Consider the following 22,784-nt stretch of genomic DNA (forward strand, 5'->3'; position numbering starts at 1 on the left):
AGTCCTCCAAGATCATGAGGAGTCATACACAATATTCATTCTGTTTCCACTGCAGCAAAGTCCTTGCAAGTCCTTGAATTTGGTGTCCGTGAAAGGGTAGGAACCCTGTGTTCATCAGCCAATCAGATTTAAGCATTCAGCAGCCTGTAGTAGAGTTATTCAATGGAAACTCGTTGGTTAAATGCGTGTGCTTTCACACACAGTTAAATCGCACTCGCCAAACATGTTCATTGACACACTCGCTGTTAGCGTTTTGCTCTTTTGTGCGGCTGTCACACATCACGCCGGATTGATCTGTAAAGCAATCGCTTATCTCAACTCTCTGGACAACATGCGACCTCTCGTCTTTTGTGCTGAATTTAAAAGCCCAATCTTAAAGAATGAATAGTGCCACAATGGAGATATCGAACCAGACATGTGAAATGCTTTTACATCTACATTCAGTGCGTTTAGCGATTCCAGCCAGCAGCAGCTTCTTTGATGAAAAGCTGCCCAACATAATGCTTTAACTTCTATTAGGATTAATTATGTTTAACACCTTTAAGATGATGTAACACACGCATCTAATTAACATTAAAGCTGTTTGATCGTGTTGTGCGATGAGGTGAAACGGCACATCAGTACTGTGTGTGATGGAGAATGGCTGTTTTAACAGCTCGTATATTTATAAATCTAATCCAGATGGTAATTTGAAGCCTTTGCGTGGCGTAATGAGTGATAAACATCATTTTCCAGTCAAACGCATGTAGTTTTTGATACTTATAAACTTGATCCTGTTATAAATTGTTATGCATTTGATGTTAAGGGGGAGCTATTATGCTAAAATCAGTTGTATAAAGCCTAGTTCACACTACAGGATTTTAAACATCAGCAGATCGCTGTGCTGTTCACACTACATGACTTGACTTTGTGTCTTTTAATCTCTGTGGTGTTCACACTACGCAACACTCCGTGAACGATCCACAAGAGGGGGGTCACACACTACATGATCTGACAACATCTCATTCCCCATCAGCTCATTCAAGCTACCAAACCACAGCCAATGAAAATTTGAGGGAGGAGTCGTCAGAAAAAGCTGAACACTATTGGCTGCTTGTGTGCTGATGACATCACTGACAGCGTTTCAAGCTTTGGAGAAAGCATTTAAAAACATCGTCAAATTAGCTAATTTATGAGCGGATTAATCCCTCATCTGTAGGTTCCAGTGGATCAATACACAGAGAGTTTTTAATTTTTGTAATTTTATAACTCTTTGAAATAAAACTAACATATTTATAACACCCTGCCGTTTTCTAACTATCAGTGTATTTCTTTCTGACATTGTTATTTTTTTATTACAAAACAGTAAAGAACTGAGCATTTCTGCCTTAAATTACCATATTGGTCAAAATGACTGCATGCATGTCTGATACTTTTCTCTGTGACTTTAAATATGTGTGCATTTTCTTGCCTGGCAACTTCCTGCTAACATAAACAAAACTTTCGGATGGCAAAAACATCAATTTACTTCAGATATCTTTCAAAACAGCATATTCTGTGCCGGGAAATAGCTCCTGTTTGAAAGTGAAAATGAAAGCCAAGTCTTTAAGTGTTTTAGTATCTTAACTACATATTTATAGGCTGTATTACCAAAAAAGATTAGATTTTTAGGGTAATGGTGTCATTAAATATGATGCCAGACATTCAAAGCTTAATTTTAATATCTCAATAATAGCTTTGAATGTAAATATGTTGTGACAGTATGGCGTTTTATATGAGAACGGTCAGAATGAGCCGTATAGTAATTCTAATAGTTACAGAATTCTAGTTCCACTGTTAATATAGCTACTCTCATGTCTGTGCTAAGGCAGAATGAAGCGAGTGCATCGAAGCCCATTCTGACCAATCACAGATGTTTCTGCTGAGCTCCTGAACACACAGGCACGCGGCTCATGCTGATATGCTCTCTCATTGGCTGCAGCTCGTCACTACATCAGACCACACGTGGGGTTGAGTCGGCCGACTGCTCTGGAATATTTAGCATGCTGAATGTTGGATTTCCGTCTGCGAGGTGTCGGCGACACGTCAGCGAGCCTCGTTGATGCGTTGTTCAGTAGTTCACACATAAAGAGCGGCGAGCGGCGAGCACCCGCAAATTTCTTTCCGATCACAGCCCGATCTGTCGGCGAGCTCGTTAACTTCCAAATCGGGCTCAAATCAGGCTTAAAATCCTCTAGTGTGAACTAGGCATAAGGGGTTTAAACACAGTTTACAGCCAGCTTATATTGTTAAAAATGTATTAATTGTATTTGTTATAGGGATGCTCATTTCGGTTAATTTTGCTAACCGACAACCGCCGCTCATTAATCGGTTATTAACGGTTAACTGGTCAGATTACTATTAATTTTATATTAAACAAATTAACGTGTCTATTTTGTGTCCGACACATTAAATATATTGCATTTTAAAATACTGATTTATTTTTATATGCTAGCATATTAATAATAGAACAATACAACAGAGCATTTTCACGCACCTGCAGTGTTTAGCACAGAAGAGCAGAATAAACTAAATAAAATGAATAAAATAAATAGGACTGCCCTAAATTATTTTCACTTTAATTATTAATTTATATTACAAAACTAAAATACTGACTGATTCTTTTTAATAACCGGCATAGGCTGCTTTTTTCCAATCATATGTTTTTTTCTTCCATTAAATAAAAATCGCAGACTTCCTCAAATTGCCCGCTCCACGGAAAATATGCATTTATTTAATGCCCCGCTTGTATTATTATAAATCACAAAACCTTTTACATTTTTAATAGAAATCATTATTTTAAAGATTATGTCTTGCTATATGGTTTCCTCTCTCTCCCTCGCGGTTCAAGTGTGCGCTGCGTGATGAAAAGACAACAACCCCTTTCACACAGTGATACCGGTAAATATCTGGAAAATTTCCGGAACGACTTTACCGGTAAATTCAAAAAAAGCGCTGTTCACACAGGCGAGGACGTTACGGAAATTTTCCGGAAAAGAGCGTTCACACATCCATTACAAAATACCGGTAAATTCTGACATCATTCACCACAAATGAGCTTTAAACGGCTGCGCTTGTATTTGTAAACATTTGACTAAATTACAAACTCTGTGGATGATCAATATTGTGAACAACTTTCGCAGGATCACTTTCGCATGTCGAGATGTTTATAATATGTGCGTGTGCTGACGCTCACAGGCTGTTTCACAGGCACACGCAAAGCTTGAAGGTAAACAAACAACGGCTTATCATAAGCATCTCATCGATGATTATTTACACAGTTGGCATTAAGAAGAACATATAAACGTGATCTGACTAACTTCTAGCAGCTAAATGTGTCTGGGAAAATATTCAAAGGCTTTTATTCTCATAAACCGCGCAGACGTGAATGCGTCTGACTGTTCTGATTGGCTAAAGCAGACGTCTCACGTCAGCATGTTCTAGACGTGCACGCGCTTATTACGGGAATCTTCCTTCTGCATTCACACAGCGCAGCATTCCGGCAAATTACCGGTAATGTTACAACTTCTCTTTCCGGAAAATAGCCAGAACGAATTTACCGGTATTTTCAAAAAGGACCTGTTCACACATACAACCTTTCCGAAAAATTGCCGGTAATTTTCCGGAAAGGTCTGTATGTGTGAAAGGGGCTAATGACAACGCGCGCATATGTTGACTTTTTGTCAACAGTTTTGTTGTTTAAATATGATATTGCATTAATGTGCATACATGCTGTATAAGCTGTAAAATAAAAGGTAAAGCCTATTTGTTGCGTTTATGACGCAGATCCAGGTCAACATCAGCGCTGGTTTAGCATCAACACGTCTGTTAAACAGCAATATTCTTCTTCCATTTAGCTTCTTTGGCAAATGTGTCTGTAGGCACGGGTTATACGTTATCATCCCGCAAATTAAATATGACTCGCAGTTGAACAAGAGGCTGAAAACAAGGCGCACCTCACTGCCTTTATATGTTGACAAGGAAAAAAGAAGAGAAGAAGCGTGGTCCTCTTATGAAACGACTGAATCAGCTGGGTATCGATTGTGCAAAAGTGTTGCTGTCTGTGTTGTTACAATTGAAATATTTAATAATATTGTGATATTCAAGATTTGTACATTCATACAGCTCTGGATAACTCAAAACAGCGATTAGACCTTCAGAGCGGCATTAATGCGTCCTGAAGTAAAGCGAAACGCCTATACACTCCAGCAAGATTGAGTGATTATACACAGAGCCATATACCTTTATCTATAAATAAAGTATAACTATAGAAACTGTGTTCATCTTAACTTAAACCTTTGTCGTGTTTTCTGACCTCATGCATCGCGGACCTATCAGTCAGTCAGCACGTAACGCCAAAGGGTTAAACAGGTTAATACAGAAAAGTTTGCGCTGTTATGATTCACTTACCTTTTAATACCTTTTGGTGTGATTATAATCGGCTATTAAAAACAACAACAACAATAACTGAATGTTTTGAATGGGTAATGTAGCCGTGGCGGGATGCATATTGGTCCCCGCCATGGAATAATGAATGTAGCGGAAACCAAGCTCTTTAAAAGTTCTCTGTAGTTGTCTTGACAACACAAACTGCTGCTGTGGGATGAGCCGCGTGCAAAAGATGCCCCTCTTAACGCAAAGACGCATTCAATCGGCCCTTAAGCAGCCAAACTAAAAATATATAAAATAATATTTTTAATCATTTAACTGATAGCATTAATCGGTTACAAACGCACCCTTTCGGTTAACGGTTAATCGACTATTTTGAGCATCCCTAATTTGTTATAATCACACTTGATATAATCAGTCTGCAGAAACACTTTGATTGACATTCTCCCTTTGTACATGTCATCAGAAGGGGAAAGCCCCGCCCACTAGTGACCATCTCCCCCTCATTAGCATAGGATGTTAGTCTTGTTTCTGAAGCTGCCACTATGCTGACGCACAGGCATTTGTAACTCCGCCCTGTTTTAAAAATCTCGTAATCTCATTTGAAAACGCCACAATTAGGCTCAGCCTAAAAGGGTCAGTTTTAGGGAGCCACAAAACATTATTTGTGTTTTATTTTGAGCAAACAAACTCAAATCATACACCGATTTTACATCTTGTTAAAAGAGACATACTAGATCCTCTAATTTCAGATTCCAGCAGGTGCACAAATGCAAGATTAATTGCACTGACTACCAAAAACTTAACGGATTAAATGTCATGAAGTGATTTAATTAGAGCTGCCAATTGAGTCATTTTAATTGGATTAATTATATGATGTGCTGATTAAGTAATCTCATCAATCACAGTTAATTGCATACATCAATATTTGCACTAAAAGGCACCCAAAACGTGGTTTTAGAAGGCAGTTTAATCAGTTTTAGCTTGGTTGTGTTTGATCGTAAGTCAATAATTGATGTGCAAACCAGTCTTTATTGATCATATTCATGGTAGCTTAGTGGTTAGCGCTGTTGCCTCACTGCAAGAAAGGTCGCTAGTTCGAGTCGTGTTCTCCCCGTGTTGGCATGGGTTTCCTCCGGGTGCGGTTTCCTCCAGTCCAAACACATGCGCTATAAGCTTCTTGGAGTTCTTCTTGATAGTAGGATAAAGTGGTCAAAACAGATCAATAAAATGGTAATAGTTATGGGGAGAGGTTTATCAATTATTAAGAGATGTGTAGAATTTTTACCACAGTGCTGTATTTCTCAAATTGTTCAGGCAATTGTTCTTTCTTATCTAGATTACTGTCCAATAGTTTGGTCGAGTGCATCAAGTAAAGACTTAGATAAATTACAGTTAGTCCAGAATAGAGCGGCACGACTCATTTCACACTGCAACAGAAGAGTTAATATTATGAAAATGCATAAAACTTTAGGTTGGTTATTGGTGAAGGATAGGGTAATTGTTTCTCTGCTGTGTTTTATAAGAAATATTTCTGTGTCAAAAGTTCCAAGTGTATTGTACTGTCAACTTTTGTATAGTAATGTTAGTCATCATTTTAACACCAGGCATGCATTAAAAGGAAATTGGGTCCCACTTTATATTAAGTGTCCTTAACTACTATGTACTTGCATCAAAAAATAAATACAATGTACTTACCGTGTTTATAATGTATTTGAGAACACTTGTGGGGCTTTTGAGTTGGGATAGAGGTTGGGTTATGGACAGGTTTGGTGGCATGGGTAGGTTTAAGGGTGGGTTAAGGTGTAAGGGATGGTCAACAGTGTATTTACAAATGTAATTACAAAAGTTAATTATGGATGTAATTACATACATGTATTTAATCAAGCATAAGTACACAGTAAATACATGTATTTACACAATAAGTACATTGTAACAAACTATTAAATCCTGTGTAAGTACATATTAGTTAAGGCCACTTAATATAAAGTGGGACCGGAAATTTTTTGCTTCCCATTTCAAAAACTAATGCAAAGCAACGTACCGTGATGTATAGAGGAATGAAAATATAGAATGAACTACCATCAGACATTACATGCTTTGTAACAAGTAAAATGAGGTTTAAAAAATCATTTAAAAAATATTTAATGGAACAATATTAAGTGGATTGTTGATGTGGATGTTATGTATGAATTTTGTTTTTTAATGTTTTTATTAGTCTTTGTTGTTGTGTGTTAATGTAATTTTGTGTTATGTTCGATGGACCCCAGGAAGAATAGCCACTACCTTGGTGGTGGCTAATGGCGATCCTGATAAATAAATAAAATAAATAAAAAAATATGGGAGAATTGAATAAACTAAATTGGCCGGAATGAATGAGTGTGGATTTTTCTCAGTACTGGGTTGCAGCTGGAAGGGCATCAGCTAGATATTTTATAAAAACAATTAACAACAAAGGAGTTTAGAAATGTTATTTATAAAATATTTGGATGTGATGATATTATGACATTTATAATTTATTATATGACATTTTTGGGTAAGCAAAACCATCAGAAACTGCCTTTCAATTCCTTTCTGTCATCCAGTCCTGGGGTCCGTTCTTCGTACGTGGATTACTCAGTTAGCTGGATTTGGATATTGAGGATTTGACATGATCCAGGATCGTTTCGTTCTTCAAAGCTGATCCGTGAGTTGTTGTCATAGCAACAGTTCTGCTAGGTCAAACCTGATCGGGAGCAGGTTCAATTCATATAAACAGGATTAGATGGGCTCAGTTCAAGCAAAGATAATACAGAAAGTATGTTCCGAATTCTGATATTTTCTTACAGTAGTAGTTATATACACTTGGGAAAATGGTACATATTTTTTTAACTATAAATATAAAGTTATAGTCATTAATAAAATAAATTAAGTTATACATATTAATAAAACTTGCAATCTGCACCCTCAAAATGAAAGTACAAAGACTGCCACCTGGTGGTGCAAAGAGAAAACTTATTGATATTAACTTTTTTGATTCCTTTAGTACAAATTGTGTATAATAGAAATGCATAATATGTTACTTTTTTAAAAGCAATAATACATTTATGCAATCATAAACATGTTTTGATAGTTAATATAACGGTGATTTGATGCTTCACAAAAGTTGCAGACGCCTTTACTAATATGAAAATGCTTTTGTAAACAACCAGTTATTCTTTACACCGATTAAAAAACGGCTACTATAATAAAGAAAATATTTTCTAAATGTAGAACTAAATACATTGATGTGCATTGAAATACATGATGAATACTCTTGACACATGAAAGTGTAAAGCCTGCAGCTCACAACAAATGTGGAAGGTTATTGCGTGTCATATTTAACAAGCCGTTTACTGCTAATTTGATGTAATTTTGCTCACATGGATAATTGAATATTAATCAGATGATGTCATTACGCTGCTGTCCCGTCAGCCAATCGTTGCATTGCTGATCATGATTTCGAGGATCGATAGATCTGTCCTTCACAACACACGCAGCGATCTCAGATCAGTTCATCCAGACATTCTAATCTGATTCGCGAACTCGTTTGAAGAACCAAATTAGCGAGAGATCAATTATCAAGATTAAAAGATCCGGGATCTGCCAAATAATCTTAGATCATTTAAGCGAGGTACGAAAAACGGATCCCAGCACTGCTTTATTTTATTTATTTTTTTATTATTATTATTTTTTAAAGATTTATTTTTGGCCTTTTTTGCCTTTATTAGATACGACAGTGTTTAGACAAGAAGCGAAGTTGGAGAGAGAGAGAGAAGGGGGCAGGGTAGGGAAATGTCCTCCAGCCGGGATTTGAACACGGGACGCCCTGACGTGCTATTGCACTATATGTTGACGCGCTAACCACTAGGCTATTGCGCTGACAGTCCTGCACTGCTTTATAAACGGATTGGGAGAAACTGTACTTAAAGATGTGTTCCATGTCCTCAAACAAATATGTATGTTTTTAAATGACGTGGTAAAATGAAAAGAGCTGTGATCTTCCAGGAACGTGGTTAAGAAATACTCAGTTGGGGAAAGAGTACTGAAAAATCATACTTAAGTTATAGTAGCATTACTTGCCCAAAAATATAGTGCAAGTAGAGTAAAAGTGTCTGTTGTGAATGTTACTCAAAGTAGGATTAAAGAGTAGCCCTTTCAAAAGTACTCGCGAGTAGTGAGTAGAGAATATGACACTGTAAAAAGCTGATGCATTAACATGTAATTTGTGCATGTGTGTAAACGTAACATTCTGTAGTGCACTTAGTTATTACTCAGCGGGCACACAACATCATAAGATGTTAATATTAGGTTAGATTTAGGTTGTGATGTCAGGTGACTAAAATTCAATGTCTAGTCAGCGTCCAAGAACAACATTATTTTGATATCCAATAATGATGTCAAATGACGTTGATGTTTGGTTGATTTCAGGTTGTTAGAAAGACCAAAATTCAATGTCGAGCCAACATCTTAACCTAATGTCATATTAATGTCAAATACTGACATTTATTCATTAGGTATAGCTACCCAAATCCAACGTCTGATAGACGTTTTAGTGGTAACGTCAAGCTGTAACATCATTAGACATTGATATTTGGTTGATTTTAGGTTGGACATTGACGTGGCCTGACGTTGGGTTCTGACGTCAACCTGATTTTCATTTCCAAACAAAATGCAGCGTCCCCACGATGTTAGAGTACAACTTCAATCTGACATCATGTTGATGTCTTGTGCCTGCTGGGTGTTGAAGGCCATTTCAGTCATCATACAATAAACATTCGTCATCTTCTCATCAGGGACATGCATCTAAACAGTCTCTGGGTCAATACGTGTAAAGATTTAAAAAATCTTCTTGGACACTTTTATAGACTCCAAACAGTTTGCTGCAGTTATAAAGCGCCCTTGTCTTGAGGTACAGTAGTTCATTATGATGCGATTTAGCTTTTTTGTGCAATTTGATTGGACAGGAATCACAGTACTGATTTTTCTCATCTCTATAGACAAAAAATAATACAGTAGTGAGTGCAGGTTGAAGCAAAGTAGTGGAGTAAAAGTACAGATACTGCACTAAAAATGTACTCAAGTGAAAGTGAAAGTGCACATTTGTAAAACGGTCATTTGAGTATTTGTAATTAGTTACTTTACACCAATGGAAACACTGCTTTGACTTAGGGCTCTATTTTGACGGTCCATGCGCAGAGCGCAAAATGCAGGGCGCAAACGCTTTCAGGACGTGTCAGAACGCGTTTTTGCTAATTTAAGGATGGGAAAATCCACTTTGCGCCATGGCGCATGGACTAAAAGGGTTGAGATTATTTTCTTAATGAGTTAAAGGTGTGTTTTGAGAATAAACCAATTAGAGTCTCATCTTCCATTCCCTTTAAGAGCCAGCTGCGTCACGCCAAGAGCGCATTCGCTATTTACAGGACGCAAAGTAAGTCTAAGTGGAAAAACTGAGCATTTCACAAGCAAACAGTTAACAGTTGACAGTTTTTTAACAAAAAACAGTTAAACAGAGCATCTACTGCGTGAGAATAAGAGATAATGGAACTACTTTCACTTTCGCTCTTAAATAAGGAAACCTTTACGCACAGACATCAATTAGTCTATAAATAAATAATTTTGTTTGTTAAGCGCAAATATTCGTTTCAAAACTATTTCTAAATTTAGTTCTAATTTCCAGCAAATGAATAAATGAACAATATTAACGAAGTATGTTCAAAAACCTGAGTTATATCCTAAAACACATGCTGTGCCCCATATGGTCTAAAACCTGACAGGTGGACAAATCTAAGCTTGTTTTTAATAAAACAAATATAAATATGGATATAATAAATAATACTGCTAATAATAATAACATTTTACAAAAGCAAATTGTTATGAATGAACTGAAAAAGCCTCCCGAGATGAAGAAGACATAAAAGCAGTGGTTTTTCATATTTATGTAGGCTAGAAAATAATATGTTTTGTAATATTTTAATCCTTTATATTTATATCCTATATCTATTCTTATTATATCCTATATATATCCTTAATATTTAATTGTTTTCATATGTAAAGATATTTGCCTATTGCTCTCTTGTGCGTATTAAGCAGTGTGTAAGCGAGGCACAACTCTGCGCTGGAGTTTAGACCGGGTTTGTTTTGGTCTAATGAAAAATCTAATATAGTTTCTGAAAATAGCAACGCGCCAGCGGTCCGCCTCAGAATGCCTTCCTTTTTAGACCAGAACGCCTATGGGCGCACAAATGAGCGCTAATGCATTTGCTATTTAAACAGCGTAGCTCAACGCCTCAAAACGACTCTTGCACCAAGCTGAAACTACCAAAAGACTACTGCGCCGCGCCTTGCGCCACACTGCGCCGGGTGTGTGATAGGGCCCAATGTGTTCTGTCCATATCCTCATCTTTATTGTTGTTGTGTATTTATAGATGTTACTGTAAGACATCTCCTCTTCTTCTCCAGGTTTTCTGCAGCTCCTGGTGAGCAGAAGTGTCTCTGGTTCTCTGTCATGATGTCTCGGTATCATCAGCGGTTTGAGCGTGATTTCCGAGGCGTGTGGGAGCGAAGGGAGCAATGCGGCTCCAACGGCAGCTGCGGCGGGACGGTTAACGGCTGCGTCTCCACCTCCGCCAACACCGCTAACAACCGACCCGGCCTCTTGCCTCTGCCTGTCATCCCGTCACTGCTGCCAACGCCGGCCAGTTGCACCACCAGCACCGCCAGCAACGAAATCACTTGCAAGAGATTGAGCCTCACCTGCAGCACATCCAGCACCAAGGTACGACTGCACACATGCTTGCGCACCTCCAGACGGCTGCTGTTTTCTTTCTTCTCTGAAACACAATAGAGGTTTGTTCATGCTCCAGTGGGACTCGATGGTGGTAATTTATACTGACAAGGTTCAAAAGAGACCAAACTGCCCATGAAAGTGTGAAAGTATGATGCTGTTAATCTAAAGCAGTGGTACTGTTGTTGGAGATACGTATATATGTATATGTATGTGTATCCATATCATTACAATTATTAGCTGTCCTTTACATTTTTGTATTATTTCCCAAGTGATTTTTCTAGGCATAATAGTTTTATTAACTCATTTCTAATAACTGATTTCTTTTATCTTTGCCATGATGACAGTAAATAATTGACTAGATATTGTTAAAGATACTAGTATTCAGCTTAAAGTGACATTTAAAGGATTAACTAGGTTAATTACAAACAGCGGTTTGTTCATTCATTCATTCATTTTCTTGTCGGCTTAGTCCCTTTATTAATCCAGGGTCGCCACAGCGGAATGAACCGCCAACTTATCCAGCACATTTTCACGCAGCGAATGCCCTTCCAGTCGCAACCCATCTCTGGGAAACACGCATATTCACACACACACTCATACACTACGGACAATTTAGCCTACCCAATTCACCTGTACCGCATGTCTTTGGACTGTGGGGGAAACCGGAGCACCCAGAGGAAACCAACGAGAACGGGAGAACATGCGAACTCCACACAGAAACGCCAACTGAGCCGAGGCTTGAAGCAGCGACCTTTTTGCTGTTAGGCGACAGCACTACATACTGCGCCACTGCGTCGACACAGTGGTTTGTTTTGTAGTAAAAAAATATTAAAGGGGCTAATAATATTAACTGTAGCAGTTAAATAAATCATTATTTGTATTTATTTCAGCCAAACTTAAAGGCAAGGCAAGTTTATTTATATAGTACATTTAATACACTGGCAATTCAACAAGCTTTACATAAACAGGAATAAAACAGAATAAAGTAAAGACAGTTTTTCCATATTCTAAAACACCGGCGTATCATAATTTCTCATTTTACTCTGGGACTTCCCCATTGTGGTGATTGGAAGTTTCCAACAGATTTTTCAACTACAATCAAAAAAAGTTAAGCTTTACAGCTCTAATTGCGTGGCTCCCAATTTAAGTAAATCGCATTGTCCGTGATTTCTAACCTTTACCCGGGAGTAGATCGCCAGAGACTTTTACCCCCCTGCCCCATTCACCCCCGCAACAGATTATTTGTAGCGAGTCACGTCTCGGATCTCACTTATTGTAATCGCGCTGCTATCCCACAGAGAAAGATCCTAATTTTCCCAAATGGATGGTAAAAAAATATTACTTTAAAAATATTATTTTAAATATAATTATCAATACAGAATGATATGAAATATTATATTGTGATATATTATGTTTGTATAGTTGAAGTCAGATTTATTAGCCCCCCTGAATTAATAGCCCGCCTGTTTATTTTTTCCCCAATTTCAGTTTAACATAGCGAAGATTTTTTCTAAGCATAATATATATATATATATTATATGTATATATTATATGTATATATGTATATATATATATATACAGGGCTCGAAATAGCGACCATTTTGGTCGCATATGCGCCCGAAATTTCAGCTATGCGACCTCATAATATATATTGGGAGCATTCGTGCGACTGAATATTTAGGTTGGAGTGCGACCTGTTTTTTTTTTTTTTTTTTTTTCTAAAAACGTGCTGAATAGCTCTTCCCTGACGCTATATTGGTTCATATTAGCTGTCAATCACTCAAGACTTTCCGCTGTCAGATGACAGGGAGGGAGCTTTTGGATGGCTCTGCAGCGAGCACCACTTGTGTGAGCTTTTGTGACCGCGGGGAATGCAAACTGCTGAAGAGTGAAAAGTACACTGAATCTCGATGCGTTGCATGCGCTGCGTGTTCAGCCAACACAATCTCACGGCAATTCGTAACTTTTTCATACGTTTCCTCGTGAGATCAGGCTGCAACAGCGCAAATGTCCGCTAAAACACCATCGCCAAAGAAGCTTGCCTTTACTGAGTTTAAACTGATGCGGGTTATAACAAGGAACAGTATTGCGACGGTGGTTATTGGGAGAATAGTGCTCTTGCCCCCTCATATTAGCTGACTCGCATGCTTTTCCGCAAACACAGAAAAAAGAAATTCAGCGCGTAACGAGGCTGAGCATTAAAACGACAAGAACCGAAACCAAAACTTTTAAAAGTGAGAATTTTTCTCCTTTCTTTTGTCCGTTCTTTCTTGAGGTGTATATTATTTTTCTATTTAATTATTGATGACTGCTTTGCACCTTTCAGCATCGAATCGAATGATTTATTATAATATTTTGTTTGTTTTGTAGCAGAAATAGGCCAGTATTTATTAAATTGACATGCATATAAAAACAGCAGTACAAAATAAATATTTCTTACTGCAATGCTCCATTTGTGTTTGATGCAAACCATCAATTTATTTTCCATAGAGTAACAGCAGGACTTTATATAGCAGATAACTTACATTAAAGCACATTCAAGGCAGCATGATGATGAGAAATATAATTCATTGTTAGTATTATTGTCATCATCGTCATCATTAATATTTTATAATTATTCAACATTAATTTTGGAAATATTGCACAAATATTAAATCATCACAGCATTAGTTAGATAAATGTTTCTGGGTTTTGTTAGTCCCAAATGATGCTGTTTTCAAATACAATAAATCCCTTAATATACAACTTGTCAGTATCATTAATTTTTGGTGGGTGCTCCTAAATTTTTTCTGGTGCTCCTAAATGTTTCAGGTTGGGAGCACCAGTGCTACCAAGTAAGAAAGTTAATTTCGAGCCCTGATATATATATATATATATATATATATATATATATATATATATATATATATATATATATATATATATATATATATATATATATATATATATATATATATATATATATATAAATATATGTATATATATATGTATGTATATATATGTATATATATATATATATATATATATATATATATATATATATGTATGTATGTATATATATATGTATATATATATATATATGTATATATATATATGTATATATATATGTATATATATATATATATATATATATATATATATATATATATATATATATATGTATATGTATATATATATATGTATATGTATATATATGTATATGTATATATATATATATGTATATATATATATGTGTATGTATATATATATGTATATATATATATGTGTATGTATATATATATATATATATATATATATATATATATATATATATATATATATATATATATATATATATATATACATATAGTTTTTATCAGTTTTTATATACTGTACATTTATTTATTTCGGTCCATTTATGTCTGTTTGTTTCCCCTTGATGATGGATGGACCCTGTTGAAAAGCAACAGTTGATGGTCACGTCAAGTTTGAGAGCTTTGCGGGATCATTATGTGCCACATGTGTTTGTTGTCTCCGCTTGCGGCAAAAAAAGGAGATTAAAGCATGTGGAGTAGCGGATCTTAGGGTCAATTTTTCTGTCATCCATCATGAAAGGCCTGCGGCCGTATCTCTACAAGCCATCTTTGATAGTGCAGAGCGAGACTCTTATTGATCTGTGTCAAGAAGAAACTCCTGCTACCTGCTTTCATATTGCAGACGCACCGGAGAACCAATAAAGCAATCTTAGATTCACAGACGTCTGCACTGGGGAAAGAGCGAGGTCAAAAGCAATATACTTGTGCATCTTCTAGTCAGCAGCGAGCGTCTTTCTGTCAAAAAAAAAACCGGAAACTTTATTAGTTAAAGGTGACATTTTATGCCTTGATTTATAAGATGTAAAATAAATCCAGAGTGTGTCTTTGAACTTCAACCTCAAAATACCCCACAGATCATTTATCAGAGCTGGTTAAATTTGGGTTATTATTTATTTGGCTGTGAAAAAAAAAAAGAAAAAACACTTAAAAAAAAAAAGTTTGTTCCTTTAATTGCAAATGAGATGGTGCTTTTCAGAAGTGGGTGGAGCCTTTGCTTGAAATTCTGATAGAAACAACAAAACAATCCGATCTCATAAAGACAGAAATATGAAGTAGCTTTTTAAAGCTTTACAGATCAAAATGAACTCAGATAATGATTGAGAATAAATAATAGTTCAAGACTAAGGGTGTCACGATTCTCCAAATCCTCGATTCGATTACATTTTCAATTCTAAATGCACGATTCGATTCGATTTTTGATTATGAATAATTTATTAATTAATGACCAATTAATTATTTGTAGCCTACCGTTTAAACTACCTGACCTGCATGGTCTTTGTTTTACCCATAAACAAATCATACAGCAAATGAATAAAGGCAAGATACACACATAATTTCCACCTGTCAATCACTTTTTCTGCGGGACTCGTGAATAGGCAGTGATCTGTGTCGTTATAATGGCGTCGGTAAAAAAGACGCACAACCAACAGGAACCAGCCAACAGTATCTGAGGTGTTCGCTAAAATGACAAAGTACAAGTGAGTGAAAGATTGAAGCAGCCCTCTGACTGCCTGGACCTGCTGTCTGGAGTGCATGGCTGTGTGTGCGTCTGTGTCTGTGTGGTCACGTGATGTGCATTTTCAGAGGTAGAGAGGAAAGAGGGCTGCTCAGAAATGCTACACGCCACTGTGGATGTCAAATCGTTGTCGTTCTAAAATGCCATTTAAAAACAAAGACAGTGTACACAGGGCCTGAGTGTGTACTTTTCGCGAGCGGATTTGCAACGGGGGCGGGCGGAGGATCGCGATGCCGGTGTTGTCTATCGGACGAACCGTACATAATACGTACATAGCAGAGCTTGCAAAACTGTTTTTTTTTTTTTTGTCGACAACACGAACGTTGTCAACATAACTCACTGGAAATCCAAAATGCTTACACACCGACGACTTCATGAAAGAGGAGAGGGTTTAAGTTCTGTTGACGGGTCTCCTGCTTCTGCAGTTTAACAAGCACTTCAACAAGCCTGTTTTTCTCTGCTTGGCAAGCCAAGCTGACGTGACATGGGGGCGTGGCAGCATTAATGATTCTATTTTTTGATTCGATAATCGAAATTGAGCATAAATTCGAAAATTCGAAATCGTGACACCCCTATTCAAGACTGAACCAGCCCAAGCCCATTGGAAACACATGCTTCATTTTTGCAAAAGGTGTAATGCTCTGGGTACATTTAGTTGCACGTCTCAGATGGCAAAATAAACTAGGGGGTGCTGTCTGCCTTTTTGTAAATCTAAACTATGCTACTTGGGGTACGTTTCATTGCACGTTTCAGATGGCAAATCCACTAGGGGGTGCTCTCTACATTATTTCCAAATCTGAAATATGCTACTTAGGGTTTGTTTCATTATAGGTTTCAGATGACAAATCCACTAGGGGGCGCTCTCTACATTATTTCCAAATCTGAAATATGCTACTAAGGGTTTGTTTCATTATAGGTTTCAGATGGCAAATCCACTGGGGGGCACTCGCTACATTATTTCCAAATCTGAAATATGCTACTAAGGGTTTGTTTAATAATAGGTTTCAGATGGCAAATCCACTAGGGGGCACTCACTACATTATTTCCAAATCTGAAATATGCTACTAAGGGTTTGTTTCATTATAGGTTTCAGATGGCAAATCCACTAGGGGGCGCTCTCTAAATTATTTCCAAATCTGAAATATGCTACTAAGGGTTTGTTTCATTATAGGTTTCAGATGGCAAATCCACTTGGGGGCGCTCTCTACATTATTTCCAAATCTGAAATATGCTACTAAGGGTTTGTTTCATTATAGGTTTCAGATGAAAAATCCACTAGGGGGTGCTGTCTACATTTTTATGAATCTGAAATATGTTACTTAGGGTACATGTCATTACACATTTTAAATGACATACACTTGAGGGTACTGTCTACATTTTTTGCAAATCTGAAATACATTACTTAGAGTACATTTCATTGCACGTTTCAGATGGCAAATATACTAGGGGGCGTTGTCTACATTATTTCTGAATTTGAAATTTGCTACTTGGGGGTTGTTTCATTATACGTTTCAGATGAAAAATCTACAAGAGGGCACTGTCTACGTTTTTGTGAATCTTACATATGTTGATTGAAGTACGTTTCATTGCACGTTTCAGATGACAAATCCACTTGAAGGTGCTGTCTAAATTTTTGAGAATCAGAATAACGTTAATTAGGGGATGTTTCATTGCAAGTTTCAGTTGACAAATCCACTTGAGGGCGCTGTCTACATTTTTGTGAATCTGAAATACGCTGATTAGGGGATGTTTCATTGCACATTTCAAATGACATACACTCTAGGATGCTTTCTGCCTTTTTGTAAGTCTCAAATATGTAAATGTCTACACTTTTGTGAATCTGACATATGTTGCTTCGGCCACATTTCATTGCACATTTCAGATAACTAATTAACTAGAGGGAGCTGTCTACATTTTTGTTAATCTGAAATACTTAGGGTAGGTTTCATTGCACGTTTCAGATGACAAATCCACTAGAGGGTGCTGTCTATATTTTTGTAAAACTGAAATACGTTGATTAGGGTTTGTTTCATTGCACATTTCAGATGACTAGTTTACTAGAGGGCACTGTCCACATTTTTGTGAATCAAATACATTTGGAGTACGTTTAACAAACCAGCACAGGGCACTGTCTACATTTTTGCAAATCTGAAATGCGTTTCTTAGGGTTTGTTTCATTCCATGTTTCAGATGACAAATCCACTGGAGGGCGCTGTCTACATTTTTGCAAATCTCAAATACTTGGGAAATGTTTCATCGCATGTTTCAGATGACATACTATAGGGCGCTGCATTTTTTCTGAGTCTGAAATACGTTGATTATGGCTTGTTTTATGGCACGTTTCAGATGACTAATTCACTAGAGGGCGCTGTCAACATTTTTGTGAACCTGAAATATGTTACTCGGGGTACATGTCATTGCTCATTTTAAATGACATAAACTAGAGGGTACTGTTTACATTCTGGCAAATCTGCAAATAAATACTTAGGGGCACTCTTCATTTCACTCTTCAGACATCAAATCCACTCGGGGGTGTTACCAGCATTTTTGCAAATCTGAAATATGCTACTTAGGGTACGTTTCATTATACGTTTCAGATGACAAATCCACTAGAGGGTGCTGTCTACATTTTTGTAAAACTGAAATACGTTGATTAGGGTTTGTTTCATTGCACATTTCAGATGACTAGTTTACTAGAGGGCACTGTCCACATTTTTGTGAATGAAATACATTTGTAGTACGTTTAACAAACCAGCAGAGGGCACTGTTTACATTTTAGCAAATATGAAATACATTACTTAGGGGACGTTTCACTGCATGGTTCAGATGACAAATCCACTTGTGGGCGATGTCTATATTTTTGTGAATCTGAAATACATTACTTAGGATACGTTTCGTTGCACATTTCAGATGACAAATCCACAATAGGGCACTATTTATTTATTTTGTAAATTGGAATTATTTTGCTTAATGTATGATTTCTTGCACGTTTCAGACATCTGACATACACTAGAGGGTGCTGTCGACATATTTGCAAATCTCAAATACTTAGGGTACGTTTCATTGCATGTTTCAGATGACATACACTATAGGGTGCTTTCTGCCTTTTTGTGAGTCTCAAATATGTCACTGTCTACACTTTTGTGAATCTGAAATGTGTTGCTTGGGTACATTTCATCGCACATTTCAGATAACTAATTAACTAGAGGGAGCTGTCTACATTTTTGTTAATATGAAAGACTTAAGGTAGGTTTCATTGCACGTTTCAGATGACAAATCCACTAGAGGGTGCTGTCTATATTTTTGTAAAACTGAAATACGTTGATTAGGGTTTGTTTCATTGCACATTTCAGATGACTAGTTTACTAGAGGGCACTTTCCACATTTTTGTGAATCAAATACATTTGGAGTACGTTTAACAAACCAGCACAGGGCACTGTCTACATTTTTGCAAATCTGAAATGCGTTTCTTAGGGTTTGTTTCATTCCATGTTTCAGATGACAAATCCACTGGAGGGCGCTGTCTACATTTTTGCAAATCTCAAATACTTGGGAAATGTTTCATCGCATGTTTCAGATGACATACTATAGGGCGCTGCATTTTTTCTGAGTCTGAAATACGTTGATTATGGCTTGTTTTATGGCACGTTTCAGATGACTAATTCACTAGAGGGCGCTGTCAACATTTTTGTGAACCTGAAATATGTTACTCGGGGTACATGTCATTGCTCATTTTAAATGACATAAACTAGAGGGTACTGTTTACATTCTGGCAAATCTGCAAATAAATACTTAGGGGCACTCTTCATTTCACTCTTCAGACATCAAATCCACTCGGGGGTGTTACCAGCATTTTTGCAAATCTGAAATATGCTACTTAGGGTACGTTTCATTATACGTTTCAGATGACAAATCCACTAGAGGGTGCTGTCTACATTTTTGTAAAACTGAAATACGTTGATTAGGGTTTGTTTCATTGCACATTTCAGATGACTAGTTTACTAGAGGGCACTGTCCACATTTTTGTGAATGAAATACATTTGTAGTACGTTTAACAAACCAGCAGAGGGCACTGTTTACATTTTAGCAAATATGAAATACATTACTTAGGGGACGTTTTACTGCATGGTTCAGATGACAAATCCACTTGTGGGCGATGTCTATATTTTTGTGAATCTGAAATACATTACTTAGGATACGTTTCGTTGCACATTTCAGATGACAAATCCACAATAGGGCACTATTTATTTATTTTGTAAATTGGAATTATTTTGCTTAAAGTATGATTTCTTGCACGTTTCAGACATCTGACATACACTAGAGGGTGCTGTCGACATATTTGCAAATCTCAAATACTTAGGGTACGTTTCATTGCATGTTTCAGATGACATACACTATAGGGTGCTTTCTGCCTTTTTGTGAGTCTCAAATATGTCACTGTCTACACTTTTGTGAATCTGAAATGTGTTGCTTCGGGTACATTTCATCGCACATTTCAGATAACTATAACTAATTAACTAGAGGGAGCTGTCTACATTTTTGTTAATATGAAATACTTAGGGTAGGTTTCATTGCACGTTTCAGATGACAAATCCACTAGAGGGTGCTGTCTACATTTTTGTAAAACTGAAATACGTTGATTAGGGTTTGTTTCATTGCACATTTCAGATGACTAGTTTACTAGAGGGCACTTTCCACATTTTTGTGAATCAAATACATTTGGAGTACGTTTAACAAACCAGCACAGGGCACTGTCTACATTTTTGCAAATCTGAAATGCGTTTCTTAGGGTTTGTTTCATTCCATGTTTCAGATGACAAATCCACTGGAGGGCGCTGTCTACATTTTTGCAAATCTCAAATACTTGGGAAATGTTTCATCGCATGTTTCAGATGACATACTATAGGGCGTTGCATTTTTTCTGAGTCTGAAATACGTTGATTATGGCTTGTTTTATGGCACGTTTCAGATGACTAATTCACTAGAGGGCGCTGTCAACATTTTTGTGAACCTGAAATATGTTACTCGGGGTACATGTCATTGCTCATTTTAAATGACATAAACTAGAGGGTACTGTTTACATTCTGGCAAATCTGCAAATAAATAACTTAGGGGCACTCTTCATTTCACTCTTCAGACATCAAATCCACTCGGGGGTGTTACCAGCATTTTTGCAAATCTGAAATATGCTACTTAGGGTACGTTTCATTATACGTTTCAGATGACAAATCCACTAGAGGGTGCTGTCTACATTTTTGTAAAACTGAAATACGTTGATTAGGGTTTGTTTCATTGCACATTTCAGATGACTAGTTTACTAGAGGGCACTGTCCACATTTTTGTGAATGAAATACATTTGTAGTACGTTTAACAAACCAGCAGAGGGCACTGTTTACATTTTAGCAAATATGAAATACATTACTTAGGGGACGTTTTACTGCATGGTTCAGATGACAAATCCACTTGTGGGCGATGTCTATATTTTTGTGAATCTGAAATACATTACTTAGGATACGTTTCGTTGCACATTTCAGATGACAAATCCACAATAGGGCACTATTTATTTATTTTGTAAATTGGAATTATTTTGCTTAAAGTATGATTTCTTGCACGTTTCAGACATCTGACATACACTAGAGGGTGCTGTCGACATATTTGCAAATCTCAAATACTTAGGGTACGTTTCATTGCATGTTTCAGATGACATACACTATAGGGTGCTTTCTGCCTTTTTGTGAGTCTCAAATATGTCACTGTCTACACTTTTGTGAATCTGAAATGTGTTGCTTCGGGTACATTTCATCGCACATTTCAGATAACTATAACTAATTAACTAGAGGGAGCTGTCTACATTTTTGTTAATATGAAATACTTAGGGTAGGTTTCATTGCACGTTTCAGATGACAAATCCACTAGAGGGTGCTGTCTATATTTTTGTAAAACTGAAATACGTTGATTAGGGTTTGTTTCATTGCACATTTCAGATGACTAGTTTACTAGAGGGCACTGTCCACATTTTTGTGAATCAAATACATTTGGAGTACGTTTAACAAACCAGCACAGGGCACTGTCTACATTTTTGTAAATCTAAAATGCGTTTGTTAGGGTTTGTTTCATTCCACGTTTCAGATGACAAATCCACTGGAGGGTGCTGTCTACATTTTTGCAGATCTCAAATACTTGGGAAATGTTTCATCGCATGTTTCAGATGACATACTAATTCACTAGAGGGCGCTGTCAACATTTTTGTGAACCTGAAATATGTTACTCGGGGTACATGTCATTGCTCATTTTAAATGACATAAACGAGAGGGTACTGTTTACATTCTGGCAAATCTGCAAATAAATTACTTAGGGGCACTCTTCATTTCACTCTTCAGACATCAAATCCACTCGGCGGTGTTACCAGCATTTTTGCAAATCTGAAATATGCTACTTAGGGTACGTTTCATTATACGTTTCAGATGACATACACTGTAGGGTGCTTTTTTGCCTTTTTGTGAGTCTCAAATATGTAAATGTCTACACTTTTGTGAATCTGAAATGTGTTGCTTGGGTACATTTCATCGCACATTTCAGATAACTAATTAACTAGAGGGAGTTGTCTACATTTTTGTGAATCTGAAATACTTAGGGTAGGTTTCATTGCACGTTTCAGATGACAAATCCACTAGAGGGTGCTGTCTACATTTTGGCAAATCTGAAATACGTTACTTAGGTCATGTTTCATTGCATGTTACAGATAACAAATCCACCAGAGGGCACTGTCTACAGTTTTGTGAATTTAAAATATGTTGCTTAAGGTATGATTCCTTGCACTTTTCACATGACGTACACTAGAGGTCACTGTCTGCATTTTTTCAAATCTGAAATATGTTGCTTAGGGTATGTTTCAGATGAAAAATCCACTAGAGAGCACTGTATACATTTTTTTAAATCTGAAATTTGCTACTTAGGGAATGTTTCAGATAAATAT

At 36.8% G+C, this 22,784-nt stretch overlaps 1 protein-coding gene across 5 annotated transcripts in view; it reads left to right on the plus strand.

Annotated features, from left to right (window-relative positions):
• The window catches only part of LOC100334314 (kelch-like protein 29), a 380,138-nt gene that overhangs the window by 88,095 nt on the left and 269,259 nt on the right, over window positions 1–22,784 (plus strand). For all 5 annotated transcript variants that reach the window (XR_012393198.1, XM_073928104.1, XM_073928106.1 and 2 more), the window contains one exon: window positions 10,891–11,206. Coding sequence is in view for 2 of the 5 variants with exons in the window: in XM_073928104.1 (XP_073784205.1) it covers window positions 10,937–11,206 (270 nt within the window). In the remaining 3 variants the exon portion in view is untranslated. The remainder of the gene's footprint in view (window positions 1–10,890; window positions 11,207–22,784) is intronic.

The sequence above is a fragment of the Danio rerio genome, chromosome 17 (assembly GCF_049306965.1).
Source record: "Danio rerio strain Tuebingen ecotype United States chromosome 17, GRCz12tu, whole genome shotgun sequence".
Lineage (NCBI taxonomy): Eukaryota > Metazoa > Chordata > Actinopteri > Cypriniformes > Danionidae > Danio > Danio rerio.